Source organism: Malus sylvestris, chromosome 10 (assembly GCF_916048215.2).
Source record: "Malus sylvestris chromosome 10, drMalSylv7.2, whole genome shotgun sequence".
Taxonomy (NCBI): domain Eukaryota; kingdom Viridiplantae; phylum Streptophyta; class Magnoliopsida; order Rosales; family Rosaceae; genus Malus; species Malus sylvestris.
In genome coordinates, this window is record NC_062269.1 from 24172105 (window position 1) to 24192951 (window position 20847).

General features: G+C 34.8%; 2 protein-coding genes and 1 non-coding gene across 4 annotated transcripts; all 3 read left to right on the forward strand.

Moving 5' to 3' along the window:
- The first annotated feature begins 23 nt into the window (after window positions 1–23).
- On the forward strand, window positions 24–20313 carry LOC126585338 (disease resistance-like protein DSC1). The gene is made up of 3 exons (XM_050249750.1): window positions 24–503; window positions 611–808; window positions 19875–20313. Exons 1-3 carry the CDS (start codon window positions 252–254, stop codon window positions 19914–19916), a joined length of 492 nt encoding a protein of 163 aa, XP_050105707.1. The 5' UTR covers window positions 24–251; the 3' UTR covers window positions 19917–20313.
- On the forward strand, window positions 914–18874 carry LOC126585326 (uncharacterized). 2 transcript variants are annotated; one of them, XM_050249718.1, is made up of 9 exons: window positions 914–1285; window positions 9695–9788; window positions 10407–10478; window positions 10655–11184; window positions 11298–11342; window positions 12772–12801; window positions 15761–15823; window positions 15947–16016; window positions 18539–18874. In XM_050249718.1, exons 1-8 carry the CDS (start codon window positions 934–936, stop codon window positions 15967–15969), a joined length of 1209 nt encoding a protein of 402 aa, XP_050105675.1. In that variant the 5' UTR covers window positions 914–933; the 3' UTR covers window positions 15970–16016; window positions 18539–18874. The 2 variants fall into 2 exon arrangements, 1 of the variants encoding a protein (XP_050105675.1); XR_007610434.1 differs by lacking the exons at window positions 914–1285; window positions 9695–9788; window positions 10655–11184; ... (2 more) ...; window positions 15947–16016; window positions 18539–18874 and adding exons at window positions 1989–2032; window positions 9454–9537 and having other exon boundaries at window positions 11298–11697.
- LOC126588104 (small nucleolar RNA Z103) lies at window positions 19124–19226 on the forward strand. The gene has a single exon (XR_007611329.1). It is a non-coding gene; the product is annotated as a small nucleolar RNA Z103 (small nucleolar RNA).
- Window positions 20314–20847: the final 534 nt, after the last annotated feature.

The following is a 20847-nucleotide window of genomic DNA, read 5'->3' on the forward strand; positions in this document are numbered from 1 at the left end:
AATCTTGTAACTCTCAACTTTTATGCCTGTCAGAAACTCAAGGAATTACCTTCGGCACTGTCAGTTTGATCTCTTCGGAAGTACTAAACCTCAGTCGCAGCGGTATATCAGAAATCCCTGATAGTCTCGTTTGCTCAGCTTCATTGAAAGATGTAAATCTGAGTGAAACCCTGATTAGGAGCATACCTGCATGCATCAAAGAAGCACCTCATCTGTCTCGCCTGTCTCGCCTGTGGTTAACCAATTGCAAGATGCTTCAGTCTTTACCAGAGCTCCCGGTGCTAGTCTATCTTGAAGCAGAAGGTTGCACATCACTAAAGACAGTGTCAAGTTCAAGGACAACACTCACGCAAGGTTGGGATAAATTTTGTCAAGAAATAATCAACTTTTTTGACTGCATAAATTTAGAGCACAATGCAAGAAGCAACATAATGGCTGATGCACAACTTAGAATTTTGCGAGTCGCAAGTGCGTCCCCGAAGTTAAGAGAAACAAAATATGATGTATGTCTCTCTCTCCCCTCTGTTGCTACTTTTCAATGTTCTAAAATATACAATGTCTTTTTCCACTGATCTAAAATATATAGTCCAATTGTCCATCAATGTTACAGGAAAACTCTTCTCGGCCTTTGGTTACCATTGTATGTCCGGGGCATGAAATTCCAAATTGGTTCAGCAATCAATATGACGGATCTTCAATAATAATCAACCTTCCCCGAGCTGGTTTTGTAATGGTTTCTTGGGTTTTGCTCTCTCTGTGGTTGTTACTTATAACGACTGCCGGGTTCGACATGGTGTGGAGTTCGGATGTAAGTACAAATTCTATATATACTAAAACTCAAACATCAGGTTACTGTTCTAGGGCAGTGTGCGGACCAAAATGCCCCTCAATTCGTTTGTTAAGCAAATTTTTTTCCGTCTTTTCTACAGTGAAATGACTTCTTTGCCCTCCCAACCCACGCGTTCATCCTCTCCGGTTTCGATTTCTTTGGGTGCTTCCGTTCTCTCTCCATTATCAGCTTTTCTTATTTTGATTGACCCTGCTCTCCCCGTCTCCCTCCTCACCTCACTGTTCTCCTGCACCAAGCTGCTCGATTTAGAGCTTCACCATATCTCTTCGAATCAAGGTGTCTATTTCTCTCCCTATTTTCCCAATCTAGGTTTCCCCCTGTCTCTGTGGAAAAACCCTAGATCTTGCCGCTGCCAGAGAGTCGAAGCTCCGCCCTTTAAGCTTCAATCCGCCTTGCCCATCGCCTCCTCTCGGCGCCTCCACATAAATCCCTCTGGTAAATTTCCCAACTTTTCCCCCAATTCTTTTTTCTCTCTATTTCTGAGTATGAAAGTATGATGCTCAAGTTCTTTCAATTTTTTTTTTTTTCGATTTAATTTGAACTGTTAAGATATCTTACATTGTGGATTCACTTAAAGATGGTAGAGAGCTATGAATCTAGCAACCCACCTTTTTTCTTGAAGATTTGAATCGACTGAGCGATAATGGTGTGTAGAGAACTTTATTAAAAAAAAAAAGCACAAAAAACCCACAAAAATTGTGAACTTACTGCCATTTTTTTGTGCACCAGATTTAGAAAAACCCCAGGAAATTAATGTCAGAGTAGAACTGCTGGACCAAAACCGTCCACGAATATGGCAACCCCAAAAGCTCTTCTACAAAAGCCCTCAACGAAGCACCAAGAGAGAGAGGAATTATTTAGAGGCAGAGAGGATAAGGATGTAGAAAGAGAAAGGAAAGAATTCTAGAGGGTTTTATCAACCATTGACGGACGCTACCCGTCATGTTTGACCATTCTCTCTCTGTGAAAGTCTCTGCTTCTTCTCTGTTTAAAGTTCAAGCATCTCTCTCAGCGAGTTAAGACTCCATCTAGATTTTTCATTTGAAGGTTATGGCTGAGTTGGAAAGATTAGACAATAGATAGAGTTAAGCAGAAGGATGGAATCAACAGGGGGATACAGTTATGCAGTATGATATTAATTTTTAGGCTGTTGGTGATCGGTATAAAGCCAAAACAAAAAAGGTATGAATAAAATGTTTGAGATTATATGGTTTGATTTGATTTTGTAATGTACAAAATTAGCTTTTTATTTTTCAGATTAAATGGGTTTCAAACTGTATTGGTTAAGTCTAATTAAATTTTTGGAAAATTTGCTATGAACAATATTTTGCTTCATTACAGGGTTTGGTGGTTCTACTTTTGAACTGCACAGGGTTGAGAAAGGAAAAAAAAATCCGTTTAGGTGTTCATTAAATCCAAATCCCGACTGATATGTCTTAGCAATCCTTTTAATTGTTTTGTCTGAACTTGACTATTTCCCATAAATTCGACTGATACTCTAAACTCTGTTTGCTGAACATGTAAGGTTTGAAATGTTCCATACAACAATAACGCTAACCATATGGATTCAACTGATTGGTTGATGCTTTAATGTTGGATTATGTGGCCAAGTGGCCATATACTTTAGAATAACCAAACCAAAAGTGGACAACATATTTCCTTGTTTTGGGGAAGAAAATATGGGTTGGTTTTTTGTTTACCACCCGTGAGTTTTGGCTCCTTAATAATGGAGGGTTTGGTTGCTTTCTTCCATTCGGTTGTGTGGTAGAGAGAGAGAGAGAGAGAGAGAGAGAGAGAGAGAAGAGAGCTGCTGCCCTTTTGTTTTAGAGGAGAAAAATAGAGAGAAAAATTCAGAGAGTTGCAGTCTTGCAGAGAGCCCAAAAAGAAGAACAAGTTGATGCTTCAATTGGTTAGTAATCATCCACCAAAGTGATTGTTGTTGTACTAGTTTTGAGCTATATGTATAGAGAATAAATTATTCATTATATTTCTTTCTCTATTTGTTTCTTTGGTGTGTGTGAGCTATTGGGTGTATTGGGCTTTTGGGTTGTGAGATTGCCAACACTTTGTAAACTCCCATTTAGTTGATAGTGGATTATTGGGTGAGCTCCTACTGCTCCGAGGACGTACTCCAGTTACACTGACTGTTGAGGAACCTCGTTAAAATCTTGGTGTCTTTAATATTTTGTTCTTGCATTTTCATTTGATAAATTTCCTGTGGGTTAGCTTGAGTTGGTTCCAACGGGTTTGGTGCTATCCTGGACAACAATTGGTATCAGAGCACTGGTTGCTCTTGGGTACTGTCTAATTGCCATAAATGTCAGACGGGCAAGATGAGAATCCTTTTGGAAGCAGCTCCGGATTTGCAAGAACTACGGTGCAAAATGCAAAGTTCGAAGTTGAAAAGTTTGATGGCACAAACAACTTTGGGATGTGGCAATGTGAGGTCAAAGATGTGTTGGCTCAACAAGATCTACTTGCCGTTTTGGGAGAGAAGCCGGAAGCTATGTCGAAGCCGGAATGGGAGAAATTAAATTTGTGGGCTTGCTCTTCAATTCGGTTGTGCCTTGCAAAAACTCAGAAGTATTTTGTGATGCGGGAGACATTGGCAAGTGTGTTGTGGCAAAAATTGGAAGACAAGTATATGACGAAGAGTGCAAAGAACCGGCTACACTTGAAGAAAAAACTCTACCGCTTCCAATACAAAGAAGGTACAAAAATGATTAGACACCTTGATGCTTTTAATAAGTTGATTGCCGACTTGTTAAATTTAGATGAGGATATTAAGGATGAAGATAAGGCCTTAATATTGTTGAATTCCTTGCCGGACTCTTATGAGCATTTTGTTACCACTATTATGCATGGTAAAGAAACTGTGAAATTTGAAGATGTGTCAAATGCCTTGATGAATTATGAAATGAGGCATAGAGATAAAAATCATGATAGTACCTCTGAAGCTTTATTTGTTAGAGGTAGATCATCGGAGAGGAGGTCATCTTCTAGCAGGAAAAAATCACAGTCTAGACCTAGAGGAAACTCTAAAGGTAGAAAACCTTTGGAAAAGGATGAATGTGCCTTTTGTCATAATAAGGGCCATTGGAAGAAAGATTGTCCTAAATTGAAGACCAAAGGCAAAGAAAGTTCTGAAGCTAATGTTGCTAAGGTTGAAACAGATTTTTCTGATTTTGCTTTAACCACTTCCTCATCATTTGATTGTGCTACTAAGTGGGTGTTGGATACGGGTTGTACTCATCATATGACTCCTCACAAGAATTGGTTTTCAAGCTTGAAAGAGTTTGATGGTGGCGTTGTGTTCATGGGAGATGACAATCCTTGCTAAACAAAACGGATTGGTACAGTTCGTTTGAAGTTGCATGATGGCATGGTTAAAGAGTTGACAGGTGTTCGGTATGTACCGAATTTGAAGAAAAATCTTATTTCTTTGGGTACTTTGGAATCCAAGGGCTTCAGGTTTCATTCAGATGGACAGACATTGAAAGTTACTTATGGTGCACTTGTTGTGATGAAAGCTCCTCGATGTGGCCATTTGTATTTATTGCAGGGAAGCATTGTGACAGGTGAAGCATCTGTAGTTTCTCAAAATATGGGCACATCTGATTCAGATACTACTAGACTGTGGCATATGAAATTAGGCCATGCCGGTGAGAAAGCTCTACAAGGGCTTGTGAAACAAGGTCTTCTAAAAGGTGCCACGACTTGTAAGCTTGATTTCTGCGAGCATTGTGTCTTGGGGAAGCAAACTAGAGTGAAGTTTGGTACTGCTGTACATCAGACGAAGGGCATTCTTGATTATGTGCATTCGGATGTTTGGGGTCCTACAAAGACTCCCTCTTTGAGTGGTAGACATTGGTTCATGACCTTTGTTGATGATTATTCAAGAAGGTCTTGGGTCTACACTATGAAGCACAAGAGTGAGGTGTTAAGCATTTTCTTGGGTTGGAAGAAAATGGTTGAGAACCAGACTGGGAGAAAGATTAAGATTTTGAGATCGGATAATGGTGGTGAATACACATCCGATCCTTTCTTTAAAGTTTGCAAAGAGGAAGGAATTGTGAGACATTTCAGTGTTCGGGGAACTCCACAACAAAATGGAGTTGCAGAAAGATTGAATCGAACCTTGCTTGAGAAGGTTAGATGTATGTTGTCTCAATCGGGTTTAAGCAAGTCATTTTGGGCAGAGGCAGTTAATTATGCATGTCACATCATCAACCGGTTACCCTCAGCTGCTGTTCAGGGTAAGACACCAATGGAGGTATGGACTGGAAAACCTTCTTCTGATTATGACTATATCCATATTTTTGGTTCACCTGCTTATTTTCATGTGACTGAAAATAAACTTGATCCTAGAGCCAAAAAGGCTATCTTTCTTGGTTTTAGTAGTGGTGTCAAAGGTTACAGGTTGTGGTGCCCAGAGATGAAAAAAATTGTAATCAGCAGAGATGTGACATTTGATGAAGAAAGTATGTACAAAGTCTCTGAGAAGAATGTGAAAGATGTCCAACAGGTGGAGCTTGAGAAAGTTGCGTCTGGTACTTCAAATCCTATTTCCGCTGATGTCGAAGCCACTACAAGTGAAGAAGTTGGAGACCATGAGGATGCTGAAGAAGTTGAACTTGAAGATTCTATTCAAGTTGAAGAGCAAGTTTCACCTCAAGAGTCCATTGCCAAGAACAGAGGAAAGAGACAAATTACCAAGCCAGCTCGGTATAGTGACTATGTTTCTTTTGCTCTTCCTATTATCACTGATGAGATTCCATCCAATTTCGAGGAAGCCATTGAAAGTGAGGAGAAGGAGAGGTGGTGCAATGCCATGGGTGATGAGATGAATTCTCTCTTGAAGAACAAGACTTGGGAGTTAGCTAAATTGCCTAAGGGCAAGAAAGCTATCGGTTGCAAATGGGTGTATGCCAAGAAGGAAGATGCTGATGAGAAAAGCAATGTGAGATTCAAAGCAAGATTAGTTGCTAAAGGGTATGCACAAAAGGAGGGCATTGACTACAATGAAATCTTTTCTCCGGTTGTGAAGCACTCCTCAATTCGCATTATGTTAGCTCTTGTTGCACAGTATGATCTTGAGCTTGTGCAACTTGATGTGAAGACGGCTTTCCTACATGGTGATTTGAATGAAGAGATTTATATGTGTCAACCGGATGGGTATATAGTGAAAGGGAAGGAGAATTTGTTTTGCAAATTGAAGAAATCACTTTATGGCTTGAAGCAATCTCCAAGACAATGGTATTTGAGGTTTGATAAATTTATGAGAGGCCAAAATTATTCTAGAAGTCAATATGATCATTGTGTGTACTTCAAGAAGTTGCAAGATGGGTCTTTCATTTATTTGTTGATATATGTTGATGATATGTTGATTGCCTCAAAAAATGTCGAAGAGATTGAGAAATTGAAGAAGCAAATGAAGAATGAGTTTGAGATGAAGGATCTTGGTGAAGCGAAGAAGATCCTTGGCATGGAGATCACTAGAGATAGAGAGAAGGGTTTGGTCAATTTGAATAAAAAACAATACCTTGAGAAGTTGATTCGGAAGTTTGGAGTTCATGATTTAACCAAACCGGTTAGTACCCCTTTGGCTCCTCATTTTAAATCGAGTTCTCTACAATGTCCTAAAACTGATAAAGAGAAGCTGCAAATGAAAAATATACCATATGCAAATTTGGTTGGTAGTTTGATGTATGCAATGGTATGCTCTAGACCGGATATTGCTCATGCAGTTGGCATGGTGAGTCGATATATGCATAATCCAGGTAAAGAGCATTGGCAAGCAGCTAAGTGGATATTGAGGTATCTCCATGGTACTCGAGATGTTGGTTTATGCTTTGAGAGAGATGACTCTGGTATTGGTCATTTTGCAGTTGGTTATGTTGATTCAGATTATGCAGGTGATCTGGATGGAAGGAAGCCTACTACAGGCTATGTGTTTACAATGGCTAAAGGGCTAGTTTGTTGGAGGTCCATTTTGCAGTCGTCTGTTGCCTTGTCTACTATAGAGGCTGAATATATGGCAGTTGCTGAAGCTATAAAGGAGGCCATTTGGATACATGGGCTTATTAGAGATTTGGGGGTTGATCAGAAGCAGGTGGAGGTACATTGTGATAGTCAGAGTGCCATTTATTTGGCTAAGTATCAGGTTCATCATGCGAGGACCAAGCACATAGATGTGCGTTATCACTTTGTTCGTGAAATTGTTGGTGAAGGGGAGATCATTCTCCAGAAGATTCCAACTAAAGACAACCCCGCTGATATGTTGACTAAGGTTGTTGATGTAGCCAAGTTTGTTCACTGTTTGAACTTGGCTCACATTATGCCTATATAAAGAAGGCGTTGAGCAGTAGGAGTTTTGGAGCATTTGGCTCGGCATTAGTTGTTCTCTTGCTAGTGATTGGGAGTGTTTTTTTTGTGTTGGTTGGCTTATCATGGCGTTTTCGGAACTTGGTCAAGGTGGAGATTGTTGGATTATGTGGCCAAGTGGCCATATACTTTAGAATAAACAAACCAAAAGTGGACAACATATTTCCTTGTTTTGGGGAAGAAAATATGGGTTGTTTTTTTGTTTACCACCCGTGAGTTTTGGCTCCTTAATAATGGAGGGTTTGGTTGCTTTCTTCCATTCGGTTGTGTGGTAGAGAGAGAGAGAGAGAGAGAGAGAGAGAGAGAGAGAGAGAGAAGAGAGCTGCTGCCCTTTTGTTTTAGAGGAGAAAAATAGAGAGAAAAATTCAGAGAGTTGCAGTCTTGCAGAGAGCCCAAAAAGAAGAACAAGTTGATGCTTCAATTGGTTAGTAATCATCCACCAAAGTGATTGTTGTTGTACTAGTTTTGAGCTATATGTATAGAGAATAAATTATTCATTATATTTCTTTCTCTATTTGTTTCTTTGGTGTGTGTGAGCTATTGGGTGTATTGGGCTTTTGGGTTGTGAGATTGCCAACACTTTGTAAACTCCCATTTAGTTGATAGTGGATTATTGGGTGAGCTCCTACTGCTCCGAGGACGTACTCCAGTTATACTGACTGTTGAGGAACCTCGTTAAAATCTTAGTGTCTTTAATATTTTGTTCTTGCATTTTCATTTGATAAATTTCCTGTGGGTTAGCTTGAGTTGGTTCCAACGGGTTTGGTGCTATCCTAGCACAACATTTAGGGCGCGTTTACTAATCCGTAATCAAATTGAGAAGAATTGAATTGAGGAGGAATTTGATTGAGGAGAAATTGAAATGAGGTGGAATTAGAATCAGATTCCTGTTGAAGTTGTTTACTAAAACTGTCTGGAATCGGAGTAGGAATGATGTTGAGTCCATATAAGTTGTTTACTAATTCACTTCAATCGGAATGAAAACTCAGTTGATTACTATATTGCCCTTACATAAATAAATTATTTCCACACTAATTAATTAAATTAAATTCTTAATTAAATTTATATAATAAAATTCATCTATATAAAAATATATAAATAAGTTTTATTTATTTATTAAAATATGGTAGGAATGATGTTGAATCGATATAAATTGTTTACTAATTCACTTCAATCGGAATGAAAAATAGATTGATTACTAAATTGCCTTTACATAAATAAATTATTTTCATACTAGTTAATTGAATTAAATTTATATAATAAAATTCATCTATATAAAAATATATAAATAGGTTTTATTTATTTATTAAAAGATGGCATAATGAGTGTCAAATGAAAGGCAATGTTGGGATAATAAGAAACAAGTGAGGGCATAATTGGTAAATAAACTCCATTCCGGATATCTCAAGTCACAAGGAATTGAAATACCTCCCTTATGTAGGGAGTCCAATTCCTCCAAAATTAGGAGTTTGATTCCTTAATGCATGTGGACCCCACATGTATTATGATTCCCCAAGATTACGTAAACAAAGGTGTATCCCGTAATCGGAATCCAATTCCATAAATTGATTCCGATTACGAGTACGTAAACGTGCCATTAAGACTTTGCTCTCTGATCTTACATTCTTTTGGTTAATTTATTGATAATCCTGCTTAAAAATTGTTTGGATGGATATGGGGAAGAGGAAAAAGAAGCTACCACTTTAGGTGATCAGAAATATCAGAAGAACATAAAGAAGGGATGAAAGCATGATGCTTTTGTTAGTTTCTTTCTCAGTGAAAAACAGCATGTGAATGGGTCGATATGAAAGTGCCCATATGCAAAAAGTAGATGAATTTTGTAAAAAACCAAAAAAGCAAAAACATGATTTAATTTTCCTTTTTTATTAAAATTGTTTCCATCATTGACAGAGTAATTATTGTCCACGCATGTCTTCTTAAACTGCTCATGAAAATAAAATTGGGACAATTATGGGATCCTCTACTTTACACCTCTACTTGCACATTCATTTATTTGTATTCAGAGTGTTCATGATTTAGTCAGAGTTAGTCAGCATATGGTCTAATATGTTTAAATTCTTTGTTTTTACATGAATTTTTGTTATTCTTTTCCGTTTAGTTCATTTGAATTTGTTTTTAAAGTCTGTTGGTATTCAAGGTTGCAATTTTTTTGTATCTTTGTGATATTAATTTTTTTTTTTTTTTTGCTATAATTGCAGGTTTTTGAAAAAAAATCACTTTCAGAGACTGAGTAAAAATATATAAAGGCTGTTAGTGATCGGTATAAAGACAAAATAAAAAAGGTATGAATAAAATGTTTGAGATTGTGTGATTTGATTTGATTTTGTAATGTACAGAATTCTCTTTATATTTTTCAGATTAAACGGGTTTAGGACTGTATTAGTTAAATCTAATTAAATTTTTGGAAATTGCTATGAACAATATTTTGTTTCGTTACAGGGTTTGGTGGTTCTACTTTTGAACTGCACAGGGTTGAGAAAGGAAAAAAAAAGACAATTTTGTTGGCAATCAATATAGAGACAAAATACAAAAGGTATTCTTGGATGATATCATTTGGTTTCAATTTGTGACCTGTGTTTTGCAATATGAATTGATTAGCTCAAAAAAAATTTATATTCTTGGATGATATCATTTGCTTTCAATTTGTGACCTGTGATTTGCAATATGAATTGATAATCTCAAAATTTTATTTGTGCTTATTGTCTATTTTCTCCTTTGCGTATATATTTTTTTTCCATGATTGATTTTGAATAAACTAATATTTGTTTCTGATGTAAGTGGCAATTTATAATGGATCTCTATGTCCTCCGTTTCTTTTTAGGCTTAACTTTTGTTAATCATGTAGTTGGTTTCTTTATAATTGTGAAGATGATGATTTAATTTATTCATTGTTTTCAAAGAATGGTAGGTATATTTATATTCTTATTATTGATCTATTTCTATGTGTGTAGTTGCATGGGCTTACTTAGAGAAGCCTGTATTTATCATTTGACAATTTTTTTATCAGTATTTATTTGCCCTGTATTAAATGCATTTTACAGCGTTTGTGATTTGTTGTACAAAAATGGGGTCCAAATGGTTTTTGTTTTGTATGCACGTTTGAATGGTTTGATTCTAACGTACTAATGCTGACTCATTTTTTTTTTTACAGGTTCTCACAAAATTGTGCAACGCATAATTTTAAACCATTTGGATTTGTTGTGCAAGGCTTTTGGTGTTTAAGGTAAGAGCTTTAAATTTTGGAACTGTTTCTTTTAAAGCATAAATATATAATTTTATTTTTTCTTTTTACAAGCATTGTTATGTTTGTTATTTTATTTATTCTTCATTGCATTAAAATTCCAATATTTCAGTGTTTGTCTCATATGTTTATTAATTTTGTTCCTTTTTTTTTTCCAGCTTAATTTACAACTGTTTGTTTGTAAATTGCTTAGAACAAATTTTTTACGCTATGTCAAAAAGAGCTGCAAAAAATTTAACAATTAAACCTGCCCAGCACGAACAAAATACTGTGGATGATAAATATGCTGAGGTTTTCAAAGATAATCATCAACCAAAAAGAGTGCGTAGAAATATATATGTGGAAAATTCTGCGGCCACTCTTCTACCTCAAATTGATGAATTTGTTTCTCCAAATTTGTTCTTAGACCATCAGTCTAGCAGCAGTCGATCAGAAACAAATTTGTTCTTAGACCATCAATCTAGCAGCAGTCAATCTGGTCGTATGCAATGTTTAGGTCAAAATATTATTCATGGTGAAACACAACATATGATATGCAATCGACAAATTTCTGACCGATATGATAAAAAAGGAAAAAACGTTGTTGATATCTCAAAGGATGTTGAAAACACAGTTAAAAAAACTTTACACGTTGAGAATTCCAATCTTATCAATAGAGGTCAAGCATTTTTCCAAAATAAAAGGACTGGTATGTCTTTTTTGTCTTATATAATATTTTCTTATCTCAAATTTTTACATTATTTTCTACTTAATGATCTATTGTATTTAATATTGATTTTTTTAATATATCTTTTTGTATAGGTATTGTCAAAGAGTATGCAGACTTGGGGGATAAAAATTATAAATGTACTTATTGTGGTGCTTATTTTTGGTTAAAAGAATCTCTTAAACAAAGATGCACAAAAAATCAACCTGTTTTTACTCTTTGCTGTCAACAAGGAAAAATAAGCCTTCCAATTTCAAAACCAGCTCCATATTTATTAGATTTATTGCTTGATCCAAATGGAGGTAAAAAAAGTTCATCATTTCGAGAAAATATTAGAGCCTACAATTCTATGTTTTCCTTTACTTCTATGGGTGCCAAAATTGATCATTCAATCAATAAAGGATCAAGTCCTTACATTTTTAAAATTAGCGGTCAAGTTTGTCATTTAATGGGCTCTCTTTTACCTCCTGATAATTAGCCTCCAAAATTTGCTCAGTTATATGTTTATGATACATATAATGAAGTACAAAATCGTTTGAAAGCTTTTGATTCTGATGGAAACAATGGAAGATTGGATACACAAATTGTTGAAAGTTTGATTAAAATGTTTGATGAATCAAATGAATTAGTTAAACTTTTTCGCATTGCAAGGGATAGATTTGAAACTGATGGCCTCACTTCTTTAAAAATGACATTGTTAGCAAGACAACCAATTGATAGCAAACAATATGACCAACCGACAAGTGATGAAATTGGTGGTTTAATAGTTGGTGATATAGGACTTTCTGATTCTAATAGAGATATTATTATAGAGTCTAAAAGTGATGAATTAAAGCGTGTTACAAAATTAAATCCAAAATTTATGGCATTGCAATATCCTATTCTTTTTCCATATGGTAGACCGGATTTAAAATGGAATGAAAATTATAAAGGTCCAAAAACTAAAAGACAAAGAGTGCCTATGAGAGCTTTTATAGCTTATCAAATTCAAGAGCGAGAACCATGGTTAACTACATTGTTAAAAGGAGGTAGACTTTTTCAACAATATATAGTGGATTCTTATGCAACACTTGAAGAAGATAGATTGGATTATATTAGACAAAATCAAAAAAATTTAAGAACTGATGTTTATAAAGGAATTTACGATGCAGTCGCAAGAGGTGATAATGATGCAAACAATGTGGGTCAAAAAATTATATTACCTGCTTCGTATACAGGAAGTCCTAGATACATGATCAATAATTATCAAGATGCAATGGCAATTTGTAGAGAATATGGACACCCTGATTTGTTCATAACATTTACTTGCAATGTCAAATGGCCAGAAATCATAAGAGAATTTGAAAAAAAACCAGGATTCAAACCTGAGGATGGACCTGATTTAATTTCTAGAGTATTTAAAATGAAACTCGATGATATGCTTGAATTTATAAAATCTGGAAAACCTTTTGGAGAAATTGAAGCAAGTAAATTTTTTAAACTTATTCTTTTGTTTGCTATTTATTTATTCATCATTATTATTTTTTTTTTATGAAACTAACTTTATCTATTTCTTTTATTTGCTTGCAGATGTTTGCACGATTGAGTTTCAAAAAAGAGGTTTGCCTCATTCTCATATGTTAATATGGTTAAAATCAAATTTCAAGTGTTTTTTACCATCTGATATAGATTCAATTATTTCAGCTGAATTACCAGACAAAATTCTTAATCCTAAACTTTATGAAATTGTTAATCAATTTATGATTCACGGTCCATACGGTCATATTAATAAAAAATCTCCATGCATGAAGGAAAACAAATGTTCCAAAAATTTTCCAAAATCATATAAAAATGAAACAGTTTTTCAATCTAATGGTTTTCCGATTTATAGACGTCGTGGTGATGATACAAAATTTGTGATTAAAAATGGTGTTAAAATTGATAATAGATTTGTTGTTCCTTATAATGCTGAACTATTGCTAAGATACAATGCTCATATAAATGTTGAATCCTGTTGTCAATCAATGCTTATAAAATATTTATTCAAATATGTTAACAAGGGTCCAGATAGAGCACGATTAATTTTTCAAGAGGATCAAAATGATGAAATATTAGCATATTTGAATTGTAGATATATATCACCTTATGAAGCTATTTGGAGATTGTTTCAATACTCAATACATCATAGGGAACCCTCTGTTGAACGATTACATGTTCATTTACCATTGGAACAAAATATTGTTTTTAGTGGTGATCAATCACTTCAATCAATTGTTAGACAAAAAGCTTTTGAACATACGATGTTAACAAGCTGGTTTGAAGCCAATAAAATTTATAATGAAGCACGTTTACTAACTTATGCTCAAATTCCATCAAAATTTTTGTATGACACACAAAATAAAATTTGGAAACCAAGAAAGCGTAAAGGATCAATTGGTAGAATAGCATATGTACATCCTGCATCTGGTGAATTATATTATTTAAGAATGCTTTTAAACTTGAAAAAAGGCGCATTAGATTTTAATGATATTAAAACTGTTAATGGTGTTGTGCATTTTTCATACCATGATGCATGTAAATCTTTAGGATTATTAGGCGATGATAAAGAATGGTTAGAATCTTTATCAACTGCTGTAAATGTTGCATCATCTCCTCAATTAAGACAACTATTTGTTACAATTGTTTTATTTTGTGATGTTGCAAATCCTCAAATTCTTTTTTATGCTCATTGGAAGAACATGTATGATGATATTTTATACAAACTGCAAAAAAATTTTGGAATTCCTAATATGGCTATACCAGAAGAAGAATTAAAAAATTCTGTCTTATTTGAATTAGAATTACTTTTTAACAATGCTTCCACATCTTTGGACAAATATAATTTACCAATGCCTGATGAAAATAAAATGATAGAAATTAAAAACAAACTTTTAAGAGAAGAGTTAAATTATGATTGTGAAGAATTGTCCAAAAAGCGTGCAATTTTAAAATCACAGCTTAACGAAGGTCAGAAATATGTATATGATACTGTGATAGATACTGTGGATAGAAAAAAACATGGTCTTTTTTTTTGTATATGGTCATGGAGGAACTGGAAAAACTTTTTTGTGGGATACAATTATATGTAAACTTAGATCTGAAGGAAAAATTGTTTTAGCTGTAGCTTCATCAGGAATAGCATCATTATTATTACCAGGTGGTAGAACAGCTCATTCAAGATTTAAAATTCCATTAATTATTACTGATTCTTCAATTTGTCCAATAAAGAAAAAAACACATCTTGCTACATTAATTGAAAAAACTTATTTAATTATATGGGATGAGGCACCTATGAATCATAAATATTGTTTTGAAGCATTAGATAAATCACTTTCCGACATTTTATCACATCTGCAAAATTCAAATAAGAAACTTCCATTTGGTGGTAAACCTCTTTTACTAGGTGGTGATTTTCGACAAATACTACATGTTTTACCTGCAGGAACCAAAGAAGATATAATAAATGCTTCCCTAAATAGTTCTTATTTGTGGTCTCATTTTAAAATTTTTCGTTTAAAAGAAAACATGAGATTGTCAAGAAATGATTTAAACGTTGAAGAAAAAAAGAAAATCAGTGATTTTGCAAACTGGATTTTACAAATAGGTGACGGAAAAATTAACGATGCAAATCATTCAAATGACAGTGATACATCATTTATTCAAATACCTGAAGATTTAATAGTTCATCCTTCTACAAACCCAATTTCTTCAATTTTTGAAGCAACTTATCCTAATTTTAAAATTTTGTTTCACAATTTTGTTTACTTAAGAGAACGAGCTATTGTTACACCTCGGAATACAACAGTAACAGAAATAAACAATTATATAACCAATTTGTTACCTGGAGAACAACATACATTTTTAAGTTACGATTCTTTGTGTTCCTCAAGTGGAAATGTTGAGAATCTTGAAATAATGTATGCTACAGAATTTTTAAATACGCTTGATTTCAATGGTTTACCTACACATAATTTAATTTTAAAAATAGGAATGCCAATTATGTTGTTGCGAAATTTAAATCAATCTTATGGTTTATGTAGTGGAACTAGATTAATTGTCACACAATTATTTCCTAGAATTATTGAAGCTAAGATACTTACTGGAAATAATGTTGGTCACAAAGTATTCATACCGAGAATCACTTTTACAGCAACTGAAAACAAGTGGCCTTTCATTTTTAAAAGACGTCAATTTCCAGTTAGGCCATGTTATGCAATGACCATTAATAAAAGTCAAGGACAATCTTTAAAACAAGTTGGACTATATCTTCCCGAACCTGTTTTCACTCATGGTCAATTATATGTTGCATTGTCTAGAGTCACATCAAGAGAAGGTTTAAAAATTTTGATCACAAATGTAGAAAATGATGTGAACAACCATACTCTAAATATAGTTTTCAAAGATGTGCTACAAAATTTAGAACAAAATTCTTAATTTTATTAATGGATGCATAACGTTTTACATAGTTTTAGATCTTTTGTTTATATCATTAGATTTATCATTCAAATATGTAATTTAATTCTCTTTTCTGTTTCAACAGACGTTGGTCTCCATTTTATATGGCTTTTGTCTACAGCTTTCAAAATCCTTCTACTTTACCAAGGTTTGCAACCTTTCCTATCATCAATTTTTTTGGCTGTCAAATCCATTTTCACCCTTAGTTTTAAATTTTGGCTTTAATCTCATTGGCTTCATTCTAATTGAATAAATTTGTCTTAACGTACAGTTTTCTATTGGAAAAAGAATTGATCTTTGAATAAGAGTTGTAGTCTTCGTTACTATGGCTAGACTAGCAGGTAAAAACTCAATCTTTTCCTATCTCTGAATGTTGATTCCTGTTTATTCAAGTTAGATTAATTCTTTTTTATTTTCAAGCTTTCAATGTTCTAAACTATTTCACTTTTAAATTATCAAATTGTGTTTCATGATACTAACTCCCCTTATAAGTATTAAGGGTAAAAATGTAATACGTTAGTAATATAGTTAGGTAGTTAGTATTTGATTAAAGTGGTTAGGATTTCTATATAAACTGTTGTCTCATAGTTGTAAATATTCATTCAATCAATACAATTCCTATTCTCTCTAAACACTCTCTCTCTCTAGAATCTCTCTTGTTTCTCTCTGCCTTTTTCCTCTTTCTCTGTACAAATCCTTCATCTTTGCAATGTAGTTAACATGGTATCAGAGCCACCAGGCTTACGCCATTGATTCTGGCTGTGCAGCACGCACCCCGTCTTCTTCCGAATCCAACAACGGCTGTGACAAATCTCCTGTTGTACTGCTGCCTCTTGTGGGCGCGGCCTCTGGGCTTCTTCTTCTTGTCTTGCTTCGTCACATTTGGAGTCTAACCCCTAACGTTCCCGGCACGTGCGAGCGATCCGTGAACCTTACCCATGGCTGATCGGTGATGCCGCTGCTGCAGCTCTGTGTGTTATCGCGTTTTTTTTTCCACTGGGTCTTGGGGAAGAAACGATTCAGCTTTCAGAGTTTTAGTTTGAGCAGAAAGGTCTCACTCTCTGCTCTTTCTGCAGATTATGGTATGGTTCTTTGCTTTTTCCTTTCATAATGTTCACTGAATTTGCATTGGATTTGGGTATGGTTCTTGAAGTTCTTGGAGTCTAGTTGCTGTTCTTGGATGGGTGCTCTTGCTGTAATCTTTTCTGGTGGCACTGTTGGAATCAGGTCTTTACATTTCTTTGGTTTTACAATTCTGCACAGAAGGTGTTTGTGTTTTTGGGTCAATGAAATTTTATGCAGTGTTGGTGTGAATTTTATATGATCTGTTTCGGGGTTTGCGTATATGATTAAGGTTGATTGCAGTGGTTGGGAATTGAAGAAATTTATGAAGTTGCTTGTTCAGGGAGTTGTAAATTGTTGACATTTATGAGTTTTATGAAGTTGATAATTGAAGAAGGTCGAAGTCAGAAAGTTGGTGAATTTGTTACGTATATTGAGTAGCATTTGTTAAGTTGCTCTGGTATGATTGAATCAATTAAGAATTTTGCTTCAGATCCTTGTTAATGGATAATGCCAGGCAACCTGGGGATAATTCTTGTCCAAGTGCAGGAGTTTGTGCAATATATTTCTTTTCACAACCTATAATGTCAAGTCTAACCAACTCAATTGTTAGCATGAATCTACAGTAAGTCCGGTTATAGATGAAGTTTGAAGAAGTTGTTCACGGTAAATCCCACGAAGGGTAATCCTGTGTTTTGAGTAGGTAAATCCCACGAAGGGTAATCCTACATAGATGTTGATTTTCAGTTGTTGAAATTGTGAAGGCCATTGCCATTGTTCAAAGAAGTTGTTTTTGGTAAAATCCACAAAGGGCGATCCCGTGGTGCTATAGTTAAGGCCGATGCCACACTATAGTTTGTTATTTGTCTGTTTTTAAAAGGCCGAAGCCAATGTTAAATGAAGTTGTTGAGGGTAAATCCCACGAAGGGTAATCCCGTAAGAAATTGTTATAACCGGCCTGAGGGTGTGTTACAATTTTATAAGAGGTTGTTTTTCGATTGAAGCTCCTGCGAGAGGCAGAGGAATATTGGATGTTTTGGATGGGAAGATTGTATCTACAAAAGGTGTAAATTTCTATCTGGTTTGCAGTGAAGATCCTATTAAAAGGCAGAGGAATATTACACTTTTGGATGTGCTTCCTACTGAGCTTGCAGATTGAGTTTGTTGCAGTGAGTCAGTGAATATATTTGGGGCAGATTGATGTTCATTGCTGCTCTGCAGCTATAACAAACTCGTTATTCAGAACAGGTTCGAGATCATTTCCATATTTGCAGAATCAAGGTTGCAGTTGGTTCAAGTTGTTCTGTTTTTCTAGGTTTCCTAACAGTGATTGCAGTTGTTCTTCCAATCTCAAACTGGGTTACCCCAGTTGAGATTGAGGGGGAGTATTAAGGGTAAAAATGTAATACGTTAGTAATATAGTTAGGTAGTTAGTATTTGATTAAAGTGGTTAGGATTTCTATATAAACTGTTGTCTCATAGTTGTAAATATTCATTCAATCAATACAATTCCTATTCTCTCTAAACACTCTCTCTCTCTAGAATCTCTCTTGTTTCTCTCTGCCTTTTTCCTCTTTCTCTGTACAAATCCTTCATCTTTGCAATGTAGTTAACAATAAGACCATTATGAATCCGGCCAAAAATAACATTCTCATTCCCTTTTTCCAATATTTACAATGGAATTTTTTTCTACATTTTCCAAGTGAGTTCTACATATTTGTTCCCGCACAAGGTTTTGATTTTCCATGTTTTTTTGCATGACTTTTGTTAGTATCTCATGTGCTTTGGTTTTTTATTTCAGAAATTTTTTGCCCATTTTGGATTTGCTTCAAACTTGGCTGAGACCCATCTAATCCGGTGCTTCCAGGTGAGTTTTACATGTTTGATGCATTTGTTTTTCAGATCATTTGCTAACATTTTACATTTAAATTCAATGTTTACTAACATTTCTCTTCAGGGGAATGGCTTGTTACCAATGTAGATAAGAACTATCTTCCTTTTGTTTGGTCTAAACACATGACCAATTACCTGGCTGATCACCCATCGGTTTACGTGGACATCCAAGAGTATCAATCTTGATATCCCTACTAAAGATATACCCTCTCCACATACCTTGCCAATAAAGAAATTGTTATATCTATATATAAATCACTTTCATTACTTATTGGTTAGATTTAACAATTCCCCTACCTCTAAGATATTTTTTGGCTTGGTTAAAACATGTAGAGAAAGTATATCTTTCGTGGCACCATCTCTATTTATACTTTTGGATGTCCATAAACTCCTCAGTGAACAATCAACTTCATTGACCATGTATTTATACCAAATAAAGTAAGAAAATCTTTATCTACAAATTAGTAACAGTCGATTCCTCTGAAGAGAAAAGATGGAAGTGATGATTATTTGTTCAAATCATGGAAGTTGAAACAACTCAGCCAATTATATCTCTATATTACATAGAGATACCAAACCAAATGTATCTGATCCATCTTTCTACAACATTCTTTTTTCGTTTTTGCAAAAACAATGTTATAGAACTAACTACCAATTGACAATATTAGATTACATTTGACCAAAGAAACAATAATATACTATCATTGTCAATGATATCCATTGTGACTATCTTTAGGAGGAAATGAGAAGAGAACAAAACACGTACATTCTTCTTCTTTTTTCTTTCTATGTGTTTTTGGCTGGAGCATGTAAGAGACAGATAAAGGGAGCAGATTCAGCTGAATGATCTTGCTCAAACAACAATCATAATTGTAAGCTCAAGAGTAACTGTTTTTGTGTTACCTGCATCTCTTAGTAATTAGCGGTCCTTTCCTTTACATTTGATGAAATCATTTCTATACACCTTTCAACTTACTTTTTTAATTTATCATTCTACCAATTTTATCTTATTTCTTTTAACATCTCTCACTTTTTTTCTCATTCAAATATGCATTACTGAAGCTTTGTTATACAGCTAGGCTAACCCCTTGCTTCTCTTGCCTACTATCATTTTCTACTATTGGAATAGAACTTTATACATGTTTATAAACTTTTAAAACCCGCAGCATCGCGCGGGTTCTATTACTAGTTCATAACTAAGAATGGTGAAAGTCATGAAATGATCAGGTGTCCTTTCTATTTAGGATGGTACGACTCCAATTTCAATCCACATCACGTGTTTGTGACCTACAATGCCTTTGAACTTGAAGAAGATGGTAAATACTCCACTGATTTTCGCAAACTTGTTAGGGAGGCCTCTGTTCATTTCTGGCCAGTGAGTATTTCCGGCCAACCCACTTCCTATGTGAAGGTGAAGTGTGGTATCAGCCTGTTGTATGCCGAAGATGCCGAGAAATTAAAACTGATGTCATGATTATGGAAAGTAAAAGTAGAAGAAGATACGGGACATGACGAGTCTGAAGCAAGTGGAAGTTGTGAACCTGAAGCCAGTGCGACGAGCCTGTAGCAAGTCGAGTCATTGTTCGATCTAATAACCCGACTGTAGTTTGATGAGGGGGTCATCTCCTTGAATTATGTTTGTAGTTTTGTGGTGAAAGTTATGTTTATAATTTGCTTGTTGTAGAGCCAATAGTAAATACAGTGAAATCAACAGTACACAATGTTAAGGCCAAAGTATTGTGTCTATGTACAGGGATTTGAAATTTTCTGATTTAGTTTCTTAAAAAAGTTTATGATTTGAAATTTTCTAGCGTTGTGTCTATGTACAGGGATTTGAGATGCTCCAATTAACTCATCAAATGTATCAATATAAATTTCCTTGATTCTCAAGCATATTGTACTTCCATGCTAATCCGAGTGAGAGAAAATTATTTATTTTCTCCCAATTGACTTGCAGTCTAATCCGTAGTCAGAGAAAATTATTTATTTTCTTCTGGACCTATTTCTCTTAGCCCATATGAAATCCAAAATCTTATTTATCGGGACTCTGCCTACACTTTCCCTTTCGTAGCCCAACATTTGGGCCTGGGTTATGTTAACCCATTTAATTTAATTTAATTTAATTTCTTTATGCATAGATTCCCTTGTATATATGTTTTCGTTTGCGGGAGTTATGAACTCGAAGTTCATACTTTTAATTTGAACCATATTATTGCT